General features: G+C 46.6%; 1 protein-coding gene across 2 annotated transcripts in view; it reads left to right on the plus strand.

Annotated features, from left to right (window-relative positions):
* Nucleotides 1-14930, plus strand: part of LOC138962785 (transportin-3-like) — a 43122-nt gene that overhangs the window by 19413 nt on the left and 8779 nt on the right. Inside the window, exons 15-23 of one of the 2 annotated variants that reach the window (XM_070334743.1) lie at nucleotides 1282-1379; nucleotides 8289-8431; nucleotides 8920-9111; nucleotides 9499-9587; nucleotides 10159-10244; nucleotides 10515-10575; nucleotides 11929-12069; nucleotides 13131-13247; nucleotides 14173-14267. In XM_070334743.1, coding sequence (XP_070190844.1) covers nucleotides 1282-1379; nucleotides 8289-8431; nucleotides 8920-9111; nucleotides 9499-9587; nucleotides 10159-10244; nucleotides 10515-10575; nucleotides 11929-12069; nucleotides 13131-13247; nucleotides 14173-14267 — 1022 coding nt within the window. The remainder of the gene's footprint in view (nucleotides 1-1281; nucleotides 1380-8288; nucleotides 8432-8919; nucleotides 9112-9498; nucleotides 9588-10158; nucleotides 10245-10514; nucleotides 10576-11928; nucleotides 12070-13130; nucleotides 13248-14172; nucleotides 14268-14930) is intronic. The other variant, XM_070334744.1, reaches the window with a different exon arrangement.

The following is a 14930-nucleotide window of genomic DNA, read 5'->3' on the forward strand; positions in this document are numbered from 1 at the left end:
AGTAACTGTAAAGAAATCTGTCTAGCAAGCTTGAATTAAGTCCAATCACCACCAAATTTTGTGTACTAATTCAAAAATGGATGCCCAGTTCAGTCGTGCTATTTATAAGTTTGTCACGCGATTTGTTTTAGCAAAGGGGGGTGAAAGGGGGGTGAAAGGGGGATAATTTGTGTTTTTTAACGTTTTTTTTGTGTGTGTTTTATTTTCTACTGCTTTTTTTAAAAGTTATTTTTTAACAGAAAGTATTATAAATAATGTTATAACCAAACAAGGTGTAAAACCTATGAATTAGCTGAAATATTGTTAACATTGTACACAGAAATAAGGAGACAGTACAAAGAAAAAAACAAGCAAATCACGCATTCACTCACAGCATCCTGACTCAAATGAAACAAAACTGTAGATCTAACACTCACCAAATGATGTCTAGGTAATCCATATTGAATATAACTTATAAGTCACATTTTCACAACAAAGTACCAACTGTACACCTATGAACAATTCCAAAAGGATTTGAAGGCTCCAGCCATCCATTGTTATCAGTGCTGCCACGCCCCCATAGCTCCTGCACGATTCCGAGATACATGTTCGTCTAGCAGTATCACCGCCAACCACGTGTAGTTTGCCGACTCGTACTAGCAACAACGGGACTGTTTCTTCCTCACTTTCACTGCTTGTATCGCTTTCGTGAGGCGAAAACGATACGTCCGAATCATGCTCTACGGGATCCTCTAGGTCCAACATCCGGAGAATCTCCTCCCGAGACAAGGCTCGCCTTTGATTCATTTTTTTTCCTCAAAAACGCACACAAATCAGGCGGATTTGCAAATGGCAGAAGGGGACGCCAAGTGTATCAAGGGAAACAACTCAATTTATTTGCAAGCTTCAAAAACCGGGAAGCAATCACGAGTCGTGTACCCTCTATGGCTGGTACTGAAAAATGCGCTTCCCGTCCATGGGCGTGTCAGCGCTGGTACTGATTTATCAGTGTCCCGTCGCGAAAGTGTTAAAATGGAGGGAGTTTTAAAATGGGGTTAGATTTACAGAGGCTATGGACAGAAAGTCTGAGAAAACAGGGTCTTAAAAGGGAGGGAGTCTTAATGTTCCCCTGTATTTTCTTTGATCACAGTTGCTTTTGTTTGTTGTTTCAAGTTACTTGCTGCTAGAGGTTTGAACTATTACAGTTGTCAAGAGAGAGGCTGCGCTGGTTTGTTTGTTTAAAAAAAATTTCTTTTATTGGACCGGGTCGACCATTTTTCAGGAAATTGTTTTGTTTTTCAGATGTTTGAGAATCTCAAGGACCAGTCTGCTGCATCTACATGGGAAACCTCAGAGGCAGCGCTCTTTGTCATGACTGCAATAGCCAAAAATATTCTCCCGTGAGTATTTTTCTTCTTCTTGAGTCTGTGGTGGTGAGTTTGTCTTGTGACAGGATTATAACCGAATTTGTGAAAATTCACATCAAATTTTGATTGGCTTCAGATTAATGCATTTCAGGCATCCATGTTCTAAATGCATGGTTTATAGTTAAGTGTTGTTTAATATCACATGCCTTTTTTAGGTTTGATATCACAAATATTAGTCTTTTCCTTTGCGGCTGTGGTTGTCCGGAAAGCACAACATATCACTATAAACGTTGATCATAAATCAGTTTATACCACTGCTTCCTGTGAAACAAAGACTGAGATTAGGTATGGTCAACTTCATGCGACTGCAAGCTTCTTTAACTGTTCTGTCATCTGTTCCTTGCATTTCTTACACACAAGACTTTTCTTCTTGTTTCTGTCATTTTTTCAGTCTCCCTCTTTGGTTTTGGTGTTTGGTCTTGGTGTAATCTCTTATTTGACCATGTCATGTAAGTTTTAGGGGTGCACAATCTTTAGAAGCCAAATGTGTATTATAATTACATATTCTTACGCCGAATCACATGATTTGCATTGACCCACTTCGATGCTTAGGTTATGATAAAAGCTACCCCGTCTAGGTATAAGGGGAGCAACCCCAACTAAAAAAGTGACTGCACCAGCATGACTGGCACCCTGGGTTACGTCCCATGCAGCACACTACGTCATCAATGGTGCTGGTCACGTGATACCCCTTCAATCGACTACTATCACTCAAGGGTGACGGTTGTGTTTGCTTTTGCTCTGGCTTGTTTTGTGTCTACGGCACCCACTGGCCTCGGCCCCCGTCTACTTCTTGCTGGCTTGCAGCTGGTGAGATCGTTCATATTTTCTTGTATGTTTTATTGCTTCTGCTGTGAGTTTCACATGTCCGTTGGACTCTGAAGTTTTCAGCAGTTGTTTGGCTTCCTCACGGTCGCCATTTGCATTAGCACGTTGTCTGGCTTCTGTTGTTTTAGTCCGTGTTCGGTCTATTAACGCTGTTGTAGCTTGCTTTGTAGCTGCCGTCGGTAGCTTTTACGCATGTGCTTTTCTATTGCTTGCTTACTTCTGAAATGTTTGTGTCTGTACGGACTTGATTATTTTCAGACTTGTGGCTTCCTCCTTGGTCGCCATGTTTAGTTAGCATGTTGTTGTTATGTTGATTTTTTCGTCCGTACTCGGACGCTTAACTCTTCGTATAGCTAGTTGTTTAGCTGCCTTTGGTAGCTCCTAACTGGTTTTAGCTGCCCTCTTTGCTGGCTTCTGAAAGGTTGGCGTCCGTTCGGACTTTGCTAGTTTCAGTTGTTTGTTTATTTTTCTCTCGGTGCTTACATGGCCGTTAATGAGAATTAGAGGGAGCTAAGGCCGAGGGTTAGGGCTTGGGCCCTGCTAAGCTCTATCCCTCAGCAGCCTCTTCTTTTGAAGAACTCCGTTGTTGTTCATGTTGGCACAATTTTAGGCAATTTTTACGTTGTTCTGTGCCGTTTTTCTGTTACGGACGATTGGCCGTCTGGCTCTCAGCCGTCCGTCTTGGCCTCTAAGGCTGTCGTTTTACGTCTGTTTCGGCTCCAGAGTCTAGGGCTCTGGGGTCTGCCCTTATCTTTTGCTTATTTCCAGAAATGGATTCCCTCGTTCGCGAGGTTTGCCGCGGCGGACTTCGTCGTCAGCTCTGCCCCCCGCCTGGGGGTTAGGCGACGTTCTCTCCTTCAGACGCTGGGTCTTCTCCGGACCAGGCTGCTGTCCACCGTGATGTTTCTGGACGGTCCCGTGGGGATCTTCTTCTCCTCTTCCTGGCCGGCATTTGTTGCCTTCCGCTGGCGGTAGCGCAACAGTGCATGTCCCTCCGGGGATCCGGCCACAACAAGGTTGGTGTCTGCAGCAGCCGTTTACGGCAGTTGCTCTTCCGGTTTCCGGAATCGGATGTTCTCCTGCTAGTGAGCGACTTGCGTTCACGTCGGGTCAGAACCTCTCCGTACTCCAGCAGTCGGTTCCGACAGCTGGGCTTCCTGCTTTCGCAGGAAGTAGGGGTTCACCGTCTAGTGAGCGACTTGCGTTCACGTCCGGTCCGAACCCCGCCTTACACCAGCAGTTGTACGCGACAGCTGGGCTTCCGGCTACGGCCGGAAGCAGTGGTTCTTCCGCTCGTGCGCAGCTTGCTGTCACGTCCGGTGCGTCCCACATCTTACCACAGCAGTCAGTTCCGGCAGCTGTTCTTCCGGCTCCGGCCGGAAGCAGTGGTTCTTCCGCTCGTGCGCAGCCTGCTGCCACGTCCGGTGCGTCCCACATCTTACGTCAGCAGTCGTCAGCGACAGCTGCTTCCGGCTCAGGCCGGAAGTAAAAGGCTCACTGGCTAGTGTTCGGACTACGTTCACGTCCGGTTTGAGCCTTGCCTTACGTCAGCAGTCGTCCGCGGCAGCTGCGCTTCCGGTTCCGGCCGGAATTGTAGGTTCACCGGTAGTGCACAGGCTGCTGTCACGTCCGGTTTGGGCCTTACCCTACGTCAGCAGTCGTCAGTGTCAGCTGGGCTTCCGGTTCCGGCCGGAAGTGTAGGTTCACTGGTTAGTGTTCAGGTTGCTGTCACTTCTGGTTCGAGCCTTTACCTACTTCAGCAGTCGTCCGCGACGGCGCCGCTTCCGGTTACGGCCGGAAGCGTAGGTTCACTGGTTAGTGTACAGACTGCTGTCACGTCCGGTTTCGAGCCTTGCCCTACGGCAGCAGTCGTACGCGACGGCTGTGCTTCCAGTTCCGGCTGGAAGTATTGGTTCACTGGTTAGTGCACAGGCTACTGGCACGTTCAGTTCGAACCTTGCCTTACGGCGGTGGTCGTACGCGACCTCTACGCTTCTGGCTGCGGACGGAAGCGTGAGCTCACCGGTTAGTGCACAGGCTGCTGTCACTTCTGGTTCGAGCTTGCCCTACTTCAGCAGTCGTCCGCGACAGCTGTGCGTCTGGTTCCGGCTGGAAGCGTAGGTTCACTGGTTAGTGCACAGACTACGGTCACGTTCGGTTTGAACCTTGCCTTATGTCGGCGATCGTACGCGACCTCTGCGCTTCTGGCTCCGGCCGGAAGTGGGGGCTCACTGGATAGTGGACCTGCTATGGTCCCATCTGGTTTGAGTCTGGTTTTTTCGTCAGCAGTGCCCTTTGGGCTTGCAGGCTCCCTGCCTCAGGCGGATTAGCAGCTACCACACACTTCGGTAGTGGGTTCTGCCGTTCTTCTCACTTCCTGTGCCTTTGGTCTTCGACGCCTCTCATCCTCCTCTTAGTCAGGGGTGAAGTTTGGCCGTTGACTTGCAGGAAAGGGGCTTCAGGCTCCGGCCTTCCCAGCTTCGGGACATTAGCGGCTCAGAGGAAGTTGCCTTTGCCCAAGATGTCCCGGAATTTGCTGTCGTCTTTTGCCCCTCGGCGTGCACCTTTGCCGGTCACGCCGGAACTTCTTCTTTGGGGAACGTTTCGAGTCCCCTGCTCTCTGAGCAGACTCTCTTCCCCTCTGAGGAAGTGGGCAGACAGCTTTTGGAACTTGCTTCCATTTTGGAGACACTCCTTTACGGAGTCCTTGGCGCCCTTTACACTCAGTAAAGAGCAGGACGCAGGGGATGCTTTCTCCACCTTTGCTAGGGCGAATTTAGAACAGAGAAGGCCTTCCTCTCTGCACAATGCCCATACGGTCATGTTCAGACGGGACTTGTTCCTCGCCCATTCCTAGTTTGTGAGGAATCAATGAGAGACACCCTTAGTTCTTCACCCTTGGTGGATGGGTCTCTCTTCGGCCTCCTGGCCTCTAAGGCCTCCTGGCCTTCAAGTCCTCCTGGCCTCCTGGTCTCTGAAGCCTCCTGGCCTCTAAGGCCTCCTGGCCCCCAAGGCCTCCTGGCCTCTAAGGCCTCCAAGGCCTCCTGGTCTCCAAGGCCTCCTGACCTCTAAGGCCTCCTGGCCTCTAAGGTCTCCTGGCTTCCTAGGCCTCCGGGCCTCTTAGGCCTCCAAGGCCTCCGGGTCTCCAAGGCCTCCTGGCCTCCAAGGCCTCCTGGCCTTTAAGGACTCCTGGCCTCTAAGGTCTCCTGGCTTCCAAGGCCTCCTGGCCTCTAAGGCCTCCTGGTCTCCAAGGCCTCCTGGCCTTTAAGGACTCTTGGCCTCTAAGGTCTCCTGGCTTCCAAGGCCTCTAAGGCCTCTAAGGCCTCCAAGGCCTCCTGGTCTCCAAGGCCTCCTGGCCTCCAAGGCCTCCTGGCCTCTTCGGCCTCCTGGCCTCTAAGGCCTCCTGGCCTCCAAGGCCTTCTGGCCTATAAGGCCTCCAAGGTATCCTGGTCTCCAAGGCCTCCTGGCCTCCAAGGCTTCCTGGCCTCCATGGCCTCCGGGCCTCTAAGGCCTCCTGGCCTCTAAGGTCTCCTGGCTTCCAAGGCCTCCCTGGCCTCCTGGCCTCCAAGGAAATAAAGATTTGTAGGGACCTTCAGGTCTCTTCTTTTGCTCTTCAAGCTTTGAAGCAGCAAAACGGGCTCTACCTAAGCAGACTCAGCTTGTTCAGGCTAAGTCCTCAGCTCAGGTTTATCCGGAGAGGTTCTTCCTTTCACAGACGTCTTAGTCGGTGTTTTTTGGGAACAACAGCCGGCATTAGGGCTTCCGGGTTTTTTTTTTTTTTTTTTTTAGCCTCGGCTGGTGCAACAGCCATTTCATCCGTTGGTGGTGTTGGTTGTTGTTTGCTCTTTTGGACTCGGTCCTAGTGGGTCTTTCGCCGGTTTTGACTCTGTCTTTCTCTAGCGATCGGACTTGTTCTGGTGTTTCGTCCAAACTTAAGGTTTACTTGAGTTGGCCTCGGAAGTTACATTCAGATTTTACTGAGTTTGCATTGGTTTTAGCAATGCATGGTGAGGGGTCATTCTTGTGGCCTATCACTTTTCTCAGCTTTATTGGCTAACCCTCCCATTTCGGTAGAGGTCTAGTTAATTTCCTGGTTTCTTGGTGCAGGCTTTCAGCCCAGCATCTTTGATGGCAGGTCTACGGGCGTTACGGCTCTCAGCCTTAGCCCGTGTAATAGTCTCCTGCCTGGCATGGGCGACTACGGTCTCCGTGTCTCTAGAATTTGTGTCTTCCTCTTCTCCCTCATCCTGCCATGGGGCGAGTCGGGTCGACTTCCGGTGGGGTTGGGTTGCCTGTTACGGTCACCCCTCTACCACTTGCAACTATTACGGACTCTTGCCTGTTGTGTTCCGTGTCTGATTCTCGGTTCTGAGGTATCAGACGTGTTTGGTTTTTCAGCCAGACTCAGGAATTTTCTGGGCTCGGTCGGCCGCGATATTTACTTCGGGCTCTTCTTCTTAAGGCTGGTTAGCTTCACGGTTTTCTGTTTTTCCTTTCCAGTCTCGTTTCTGTTTTGGGTTTTTGATTTTCTTTCATTTACCTACAAGCAGACTGCTTTGTGAACACTCTGACTTTAGTCATTTCGGTTAGAGTCACCGGTCACATCAGGCTTTGGCCACCGCGATCTCCGCCCTGCTGGCGGCTTACACTTTTCGTAGGCCGCTTCTTCCTCTGTTTACCTCCCTCTATGCTTCTGCATGGACTGGTAGTGGACTTCTGGTGACCGTCTCTTCTGAGATTTTTTCTTTGAGTTTGACTCTGGTTTTTTGTACCCAGACGTCTCTCTCTCTTTCTCGGAAACAGGTCACTCCTCTCTGGAGCTGACCGTTATCTCTCCGGCCTTTCGGGCCTCTCTCCATGCCAAGGCTTTTAACTTTGGCATGATTGTTTTACGGTCCTGGGGAAGGTTGGTGCTTTTCATTTATGATCGGTCAACCTTACGCTTAGTCGTTTCCAGGGTTTTTGGCATTTCCTTCCAAGAGTAAGGGGGGGGGGGGGCAGCTTGTCTGTCCCTCTACTCGGCTCGGGTTATTCAAGACTTGAGCCCCTTTCTGGGCTGTTTTTTATGGTTCAGGAGATGGGAAGAAGTGCTGAGCACAGCTTACGGGCTCTCTGATGCTTGGCGTAGCTATCGGCTATCTTTCCCCCAGGCTCAGCCCGAGCTCTTTTTCCAGGGCCTGGGCCTCCTCCTCGGCCGTTTTACGGTCTGGGAGGTTGGATGATGTCCTGCACACAGCTTACTGGTGCTCGGCTTTTGTCTTTATCAGTTTCATAGGGAGACATTGCTGCCTTCTGGCAGTATGGATCTATCTGTAACGATGGATCTAGGTCCCTTCCTGCTTTGGTGGCAACGGGACAATGCCTCTCCAGAATTTAAGAGTGAGTTTGATCTTCTTTGATCTTACCCACCGCCTGGTTGAAGTTATCTGCAAATCATGTGATTCGGCGTAAGAATATGTAATTATAATCGAAAATTTTTATCTAAATTTTGATTTGATTAATATACTTACCCGAATCACATAAGTAATTCCCTCCCGCCTGCCCCGCTCGATCTTTTTGATATTCTATTAGTCGATTGAAGGGGTATCACGTGACCAGCACCATTGATGACGTAGTGTGCTGCATGGGACGTAACCCAGGGTGCCAGTCATGCTGGTGCAGTCACTTTTTTAGTTGGGGTTGCTCCCCTTATACCTAGACGGGGTAGCTTTTATCATAACCTAAGCATCGAAGTGGGTCAATGCAAATCATGTGATTCGGGTAAGTATATTAATCAAATCAAAATTTAGATAAAAATTTTCGATTTAAATGTAACTTCACTGCAAAACGGTTTCTTCTTGTCTCTGTTGTTTTTCCAGTCTCCCTCTTTGGTCTTGGTGTAATCTCATCTTGCACCATGTTGTGGAAGTTTTCGGTTTGGCTTGCACCATCTTTTGAAGTCAAATGTGTATTTAATTAAATGAAACTTTACTGCAAAACAGTTTGTATTTAGTTATGAACACCTAACTAACGCCATACTTAACTAGCATTCACTCGTCTATTTTTTTTTTCTAGCAGGGAGGAGAGTGACATTGTGCCACAGGTAGTGCAGGCAATCCTTGCCCTGCCGCCAGAAACTCACGTTGCAGTGCGTTACACCAGTATACAGCTTCTTGGGGAACTCAGCGAGTGGATTGAACAACACCCACAGTTGTTAGGTAAGTGGCTGGACTTGCCATTGGAGTTATTTTAAGATCCTCTTTTTGAACAGCAAGCCTTCTGTAGAAACAAAATTTTTTGTAGGGAAAGAATTCAGATGAAATATGGATTTCTACAGCTTGTGCTGATTCTGGAATGAACATATTTTTTACAAGTGTTTGATGATATTTTTGCAGTGTCAATGTATTTTTTTGTGGATTAAATGAAATTCAGGTTTGAAAGTCGTATTCTGTGAGCATGATTTGGGTTAATTCTACCGTCTTATCATTTTACGAGGATGTGGGTTAGGATGGGTAGCCATTCAGTCAAACACTGCAGATTTCAAGACAATGACCTGCCTATTTTCAGACCTCAAATGTCTATCAGAGGAGTTTGATTATCTGCTGTGGCGGAGGGTGGGGTAGCCATGAGTTTTTGTCGGGCTCTGACGTCACATGGGTCAAAGAAGGAAAATGCAATGTTCCATGGATACGTTCTGTCTTATCAGACCCAGTGCTGCAATACCTGCTGGCGGGGCTGCAGAACCCCAGCATGGCATCCATGGCGGCCACAGCCCTGCAGTCCATCTCCACACAGTGCAAGGACCAGATGACCAACCACTTCCAGGGCCTGGTCAACATCGTGCAGGCCATGGACTCCTTCAACCTCTCCACTGACGCTGCCATCGGCCTCTTGAAAGGTAGGGTGACAAGACTGTTAACAGTTAAATTGTTGAGAAGTCAATGATTTCTTTTCTGGTATTTTCACTGAAAAACAGTAAATGTCCAGTTAACATGAACATTGGAATACTTTCCGTGATTTATGTGCCCTACATTTTGGATATGGATTTGCTATGCATGTGCTGTGAGATTGAGGGTTGGGAAGAGCGAGAGTTCCTGCTATTTGCATAGATGTCAGTAATCTCCTCAAATAAAAAAACAAAAAAACGAATCTTTTGAAGGATCAGTTGGGATATTGGCAGGTAAAGATTGTTTTCGTTGCTTATCTGTTTTAATATAAACTTTTTACCTACCAACAGCTATACAAATGCTATGTACTGTTTTCAGCTTTACATGTTCTGTTGCAGGCACGGCGACCATCCTGGGTCGGTTACACTACACCAAGATCTCGGAGGGGTTGCGGCAACTGTGTTTGTGTCAGATCGACCCTCTCAGGGTGAGTGACCTTACCACTGCATTTTCTTCATCTCACGTCTTTCTTTTTGCATGCCGGATAAGGAACAATTACTTGTATTTATTAACCCACCTGTTTGGCATTCGTGACAAAGATGTGGACTTGTAAATTGTGATGGTTTGTTGGTTATCGCTTTTTATCATACTTACAACCCGTATGACTGTCTGGGACCGATGCAAGTTTGTTTCCTCTTTCTGTATAACTGGGATAGCTTGATACACTTATTGTATGATAAACATAATTATGGATGACAAATGTGATGAGTGGCAGTTGTGCCACAAGTTTGAAATGAAGAGAGCCTATTCAGACTTGGTGCAAATTAGAAGATAAGTGGGTACAGGTATAAAAAGGCTGCAATGCCTACCTGCAATCCTTATTTCTTGTGTGTCTAAGCAATTCGGTGAGCAGTCTGTATTTTGTTTTGTTTGGATGTTTTGAATGTACTCAAGCCAAGCAACATTCCTGTTACACTACGCCACACGTGCACGTGGTTAAAATCAAATCTTATGTCTTATGTTTGATGCTTTCATTTGATTGAATTGTGTTTATGCAGCGTTTGATAGAGAGCGGGGAGCCGGTGAAGCAGGGTACCCCGACAGATCCCACAGTGTGGCTGGACAGACTAGCCGCAATTTTTAGGTGAGTTGTGCATGATGAAGATCTATGTGTTTGTGAATGTTTTGTTTTGTCCTGTATTAATCATTCCAAAACTGCAATCTTTCTTGGTTTTTCATTTGTACATGATGGTTCACAAATGTAGTTTTAACTGGCTGCTGCAGTCTGTGGCTGCTAATGCTCTCCTTGCTTTTAGTTTATGCAAGAAAGAGGGTATTGATGGAGTGTTGATTGAACAAATACTGTTTGGATGTGTGGGAACAAATCTGTAGCCATTTGCTTGAACTTGTGCAGGTACACCAACCCAACCATTACAAACGGTCAGAAACATCCGTGCCAACCAGTCATAATGGAGGTAAGTGATGATAGGCATAGATGTCGTGTTCTGTATCAATTTATTATCAGGGTACCACTAGTGATATTGATAAAGTTTGTAGTCATTGATGAAAGAACCAATTGCTGCACAGGGCTATTGCCTTGTAAGCAAATTACCTGATCATGTTGCTGGGTTAGTTCTGTAAATACATTTGTAATGTACAATTATTTGAACTTGCAAAATCCACAGAGCTTAACTATATGCAGAAATCTTTAAATTTTACCTGGTGATGCACTGCATGGCGTAAACTCGGCAAGGTATCATTTGACCTCTACCAGGTTTTCCCAAACGATGGGAATGTAGCTCTGTGATTGCGTCCCTTGTTCTCAAACTGGTGACTGTCTGACGGGCGCAGTGGCGTGATGGTAAGATGTCGGCCTCTTAATCGGAAGGTCGTGAGTTCGAACCGCGGCCGCCTGATGGGTTAAGTGTGGAGATTTTTCCGATCTCCCAGGTCAACTTATGTGCAGACCTGCTAGTGGCTTATCCCCCTTCATGTGTATACGCAAGCACAAGACCAAGTGCGCACGAAAAAGATCCTGTAATCCATGTCAGAGTTCAGTGAGTTATATAAAAAAAGAAGAAAAAAACCCAGCATGCTTCCTCCGAAGGCGACGTATGGCTGCCTAAATGGCGGGGTAAAAACGGTCGTACACGTAAAAATCCACTCGTGCAAAAACACGAATGTACGTAGGAGTTTCAGCCCACGAACGCAGAAGAAGAAGTGTGGGGAACAATGGGCAAACGAGCTCACACGTAACCAGAAAATTCTGGAATGCTGAAGAAGAAAGAAGGTGACTGTCTAAGCACCTTTTGTCAGTGCAGAGAAAGGGAACTGATTCAATGTTTGTTTGTTTTGGTTTGGTTTTTTGCTTTTTTAGGGGGGCGGGGCGAGGGGGCAATTGAAAAATGCTCTTGTCCAGTATAAAATACACCTGTGGCGGTGAACATTGTCGCTTAGGCCAAAAAAAAAAATAGGTGTGGTTACGGTAACATAGCCAAAAAAAATAGGGTAGGTAGGTAGGCAATCACTTTTTTTTTTTTTAACTTTTTTTTCTAATGTGTACAAATTAAACCTACTTGACAGGGAAATAAGTGTGCGACTCAGGCGCTTTCGCTTTCATTGCGTTTTTTGCACTTGTTTTTTTTTGTTTTGACAAAAGTAATAAAAAGTTATAGGATCGGCCCCTAAAAATAGGGTAGGTCGGGTTACCGTAACCACACCTATTTTTTTTTTTAGGCCTTACACGAGAAGAAATGTACCTATATAATGAATCATCTTCCTCCTCTCTTGGCTGTGTGTCATTGTGTGGTGTGTATCCTGCGTTGCAGATGTGGCCAGTACTGTCACAAGCGTGCAACAAGTACCAGGCGGACGTCAGGGTCATAGAGCGGTGCTGTCGCTGTATCCGCTTCGCCATCCGCTGCCTGGGCAAAAACTCAGCCACACTTCTCACTCCCCTAGTCACACAGGTGGAAACAATGGCTGTATTTTATGTTGTGTGTGTGTGTGCGTGTGTGTTTGTCTGTGTGATCCAAAACTCTGCAACGCTTCTCACTCCCCTAGTCACACAGGTGGAAACAATGGCTGTATTTTATGTTGTGTGTGTGTGTGCGTGTGTGTTTGTCTGTGTGATCCAAAACTCTGTAACGCTTCTCACTCCCCTAATCACACAGGTGGTGAAGATGGCTGTATTTTATATTGTGTGTGTCTGTCTGTGTCTGGGAAAAAACTCTGCCACGGTTTTCACTCCCCTAGTCACACAGGTGGGACGATGGCTGTATTTTGTATTGTTGTTGTGTCATGTTTGTGTTGATTATACTTTTGGTGTGCTTGTGGTCCGTCGCGATATAACCTTGAACGGTTGAAAACAACGTTAAACACCAAATAAAGAAAGAAAGAAAGTGCTTGTGGTGGGTGTGATGGGTGTGTGTATGTGTAGGTTGGTGTGTGTTTGTGTGCCTGTGACGTGGGTGTGTGTGTTTGTGTGCCTGTGATGTGGGTGTGTGTTTGTGTGCCTGTGATGTGGGTGTGTGTTTGTGTGCCTGTGACGTGGGTGTGTGTGTTTGTGTGCCTGTGATGTGGGTGTGTGTTTGTGTGCCTGTGATGGGGGGTGTGTGTTTGTGTGCCTGTGACGTGGGTGTGTGTTTGTGTGCCTGTGACGTGGGTGTGTGTTTGTGTGCCTGTGATGGGGTGTGTGTGTTTGTGTGCCTGTGACGTGGGTGTGTGTTTGTGTGCCTGTGATGTGGGTGTGTGTTTGTGTGCCTGTGATGTGGGTGTGTGTTTGTGTGCCTGTGACGTGGGTGTGTGTTTGTGTGCCTATGATGTGGGTGTGTGTTTGTGTGCCTGTGACGTGGGTGTGCGTGTGGTCAGCACATGCCACGTCCACAACAGAGAAAAACCCAGTCCTGACATATCACATTCTCGGTACTTAAAAACCTCATTTGTTTGACAAGGTAGCTGTTAAATGTAAAATACAGCTAAAGTAAACTGTAACTTTGTATCATTTTGACATGTTATGTGTGTCATCCAGATGGTCCAGCTGTATGCAGTGCACCAACACTCGTGCTTTTTGTACCTGGGCAGCATCCTGGTGGACGAGTATGGAGGAGAGAGCAACTGTATACCTGGTCTACTGGAGATGTTACAGGTATGGTCTGCAGCAGTTATGTAGCTATGGAGTTCAATGGAGTCTGCTTGGTATGCACAGACTTTTGAATGTTTCTTCTGCCTTTGTGTTCACAAGTCGCAAAGATTGGTTTGAACAACATTTTATTCATTGATTCATAAGATTGTCATTGTTTAAAGTCTCTTTGGTTGCTTTGAAATGTAGCCCATTTACGCCCATGGCATGGAAAGAACAATTTCAAACTTGTAAAAATCTTAGCAAAGTAACAACCGCTAGTTTTTCTCAATTATAAAGGCTCAAACATCGCAAGAAGCCAGACAAAATGGAAACAGAAAGGTGCCATAGGTAGCATTGTGTATTGCGTGTGTTTCAGGGATCTGCATATGGGAGCTCGAGCACCCCCCGCGGGTTAGGGGGAAGAATTTACCCGATGCTCCCCAGCATGTCGTAAGAGGCGACTTACGGATTCTGTTTCTCCTTTTACCCTTGTTAAGTGTTTCTTGTATAGAATATAGTCAATGTTTGTAAAGATTTTAGTCAAGCAGTATGTAAGAAATGTTAAGTCCTTTGTACTGGAAACTTGCATTCTCTCAGTAAGGTAATATATTGTACTACGTTGCAAGCCCCTGGAGCAATTTTTTGATTAGTGCTTTTGTGAACAAGAAACAATTGACAAGTGGCTCTATCCCATCTCCCCCCCCTTTCCCCGTCGCGATATAATCTCCGTGGTTGAAAACGACGTTAAACACCAAATAAAGAAAGAAAGAAAGGAGCTCGAGCGGGTGGTATTGGGGCGCTGTGGGGGGGAAATGGCTAGGGAAGAATGAACAACTTTGTGAATGATGTGATTTCATCTTTGCATACTTCATTGAAAAGAAAGAACTTAATTACAGCAACTTTGGTGAAGGACTGGTATTTTTCAACGGAGTATATTTGTGATGTGCAGGCATTCTGTCACCCCACATTCAAGATCCTAGAAGAGCACAATGGATTGAGGAATCATCCCGACACAGTTGATGATCTCTTCAGGTTGTGTTTAAGGTCAGTGAGTATATGTTCAGTTTATCTGTGCATGGATACATGTGTTGATGAGTTTTTGTGTTGATGTTTGTGAGAGACAATGGTATTGTAAGGTAAGGTATCGTATAGCCATGTGAGGTTACCCTCATGGAAATTCGGATTGCTTTCTCCCGGGTTTAAAGCGAGCTGACATACAGTACTGCACTACTCAATGTGTTTTTCTTTTTCCATGCATATGTTAGTTCGTGTTTCCAAGCCCTGGGGCTTTTGGTGTGAACTTGTGATCTTTATCATGGGTATCCATGCACATGGGGATGTGTGCATACCAAGGACAGTTTGCACAAAGTTGACTCTGGGAAATAAATTCTTTGCCGTACCCAGGATTCAAACCCATGTCAATAGTGTCAAAACTGGTTTCAAAGCCAGCACCACTACCCACTGAGCTATCTTCCCGCCCCAATATATAGATTAGAGAGGATGGGAGAGGGTGAGTGTGTTTATTCACCAGAATGTACTTCTTTGTGTACATGTGCATGCCACAACTTACCGTTTGTAGTGGATTATCTAAATTATCTTCATGATGCTTTTATTGAAAGTATTGTTACCAACTTCATTCATCAGGCTCTTCACATAGACTGAAAGATTATTCTGTATGTGTCTCTGTGTGTGTGGCATGTGATGAGG

The sequence above is a fragment of the Littorina saxatilis genome, linkage group LG3 (assembly GCF_037325665.1).
Source record: "Littorina saxatilis isolate snail1 linkage group LG3, US_GU_Lsax_2.0, whole genome shotgun sequence".
Lineage (NCBI taxonomy): Eukaryota > Metazoa > Mollusca > Gastropoda > Littorinimorpha > Littorinidae > Littorina > Littorina saxatilis.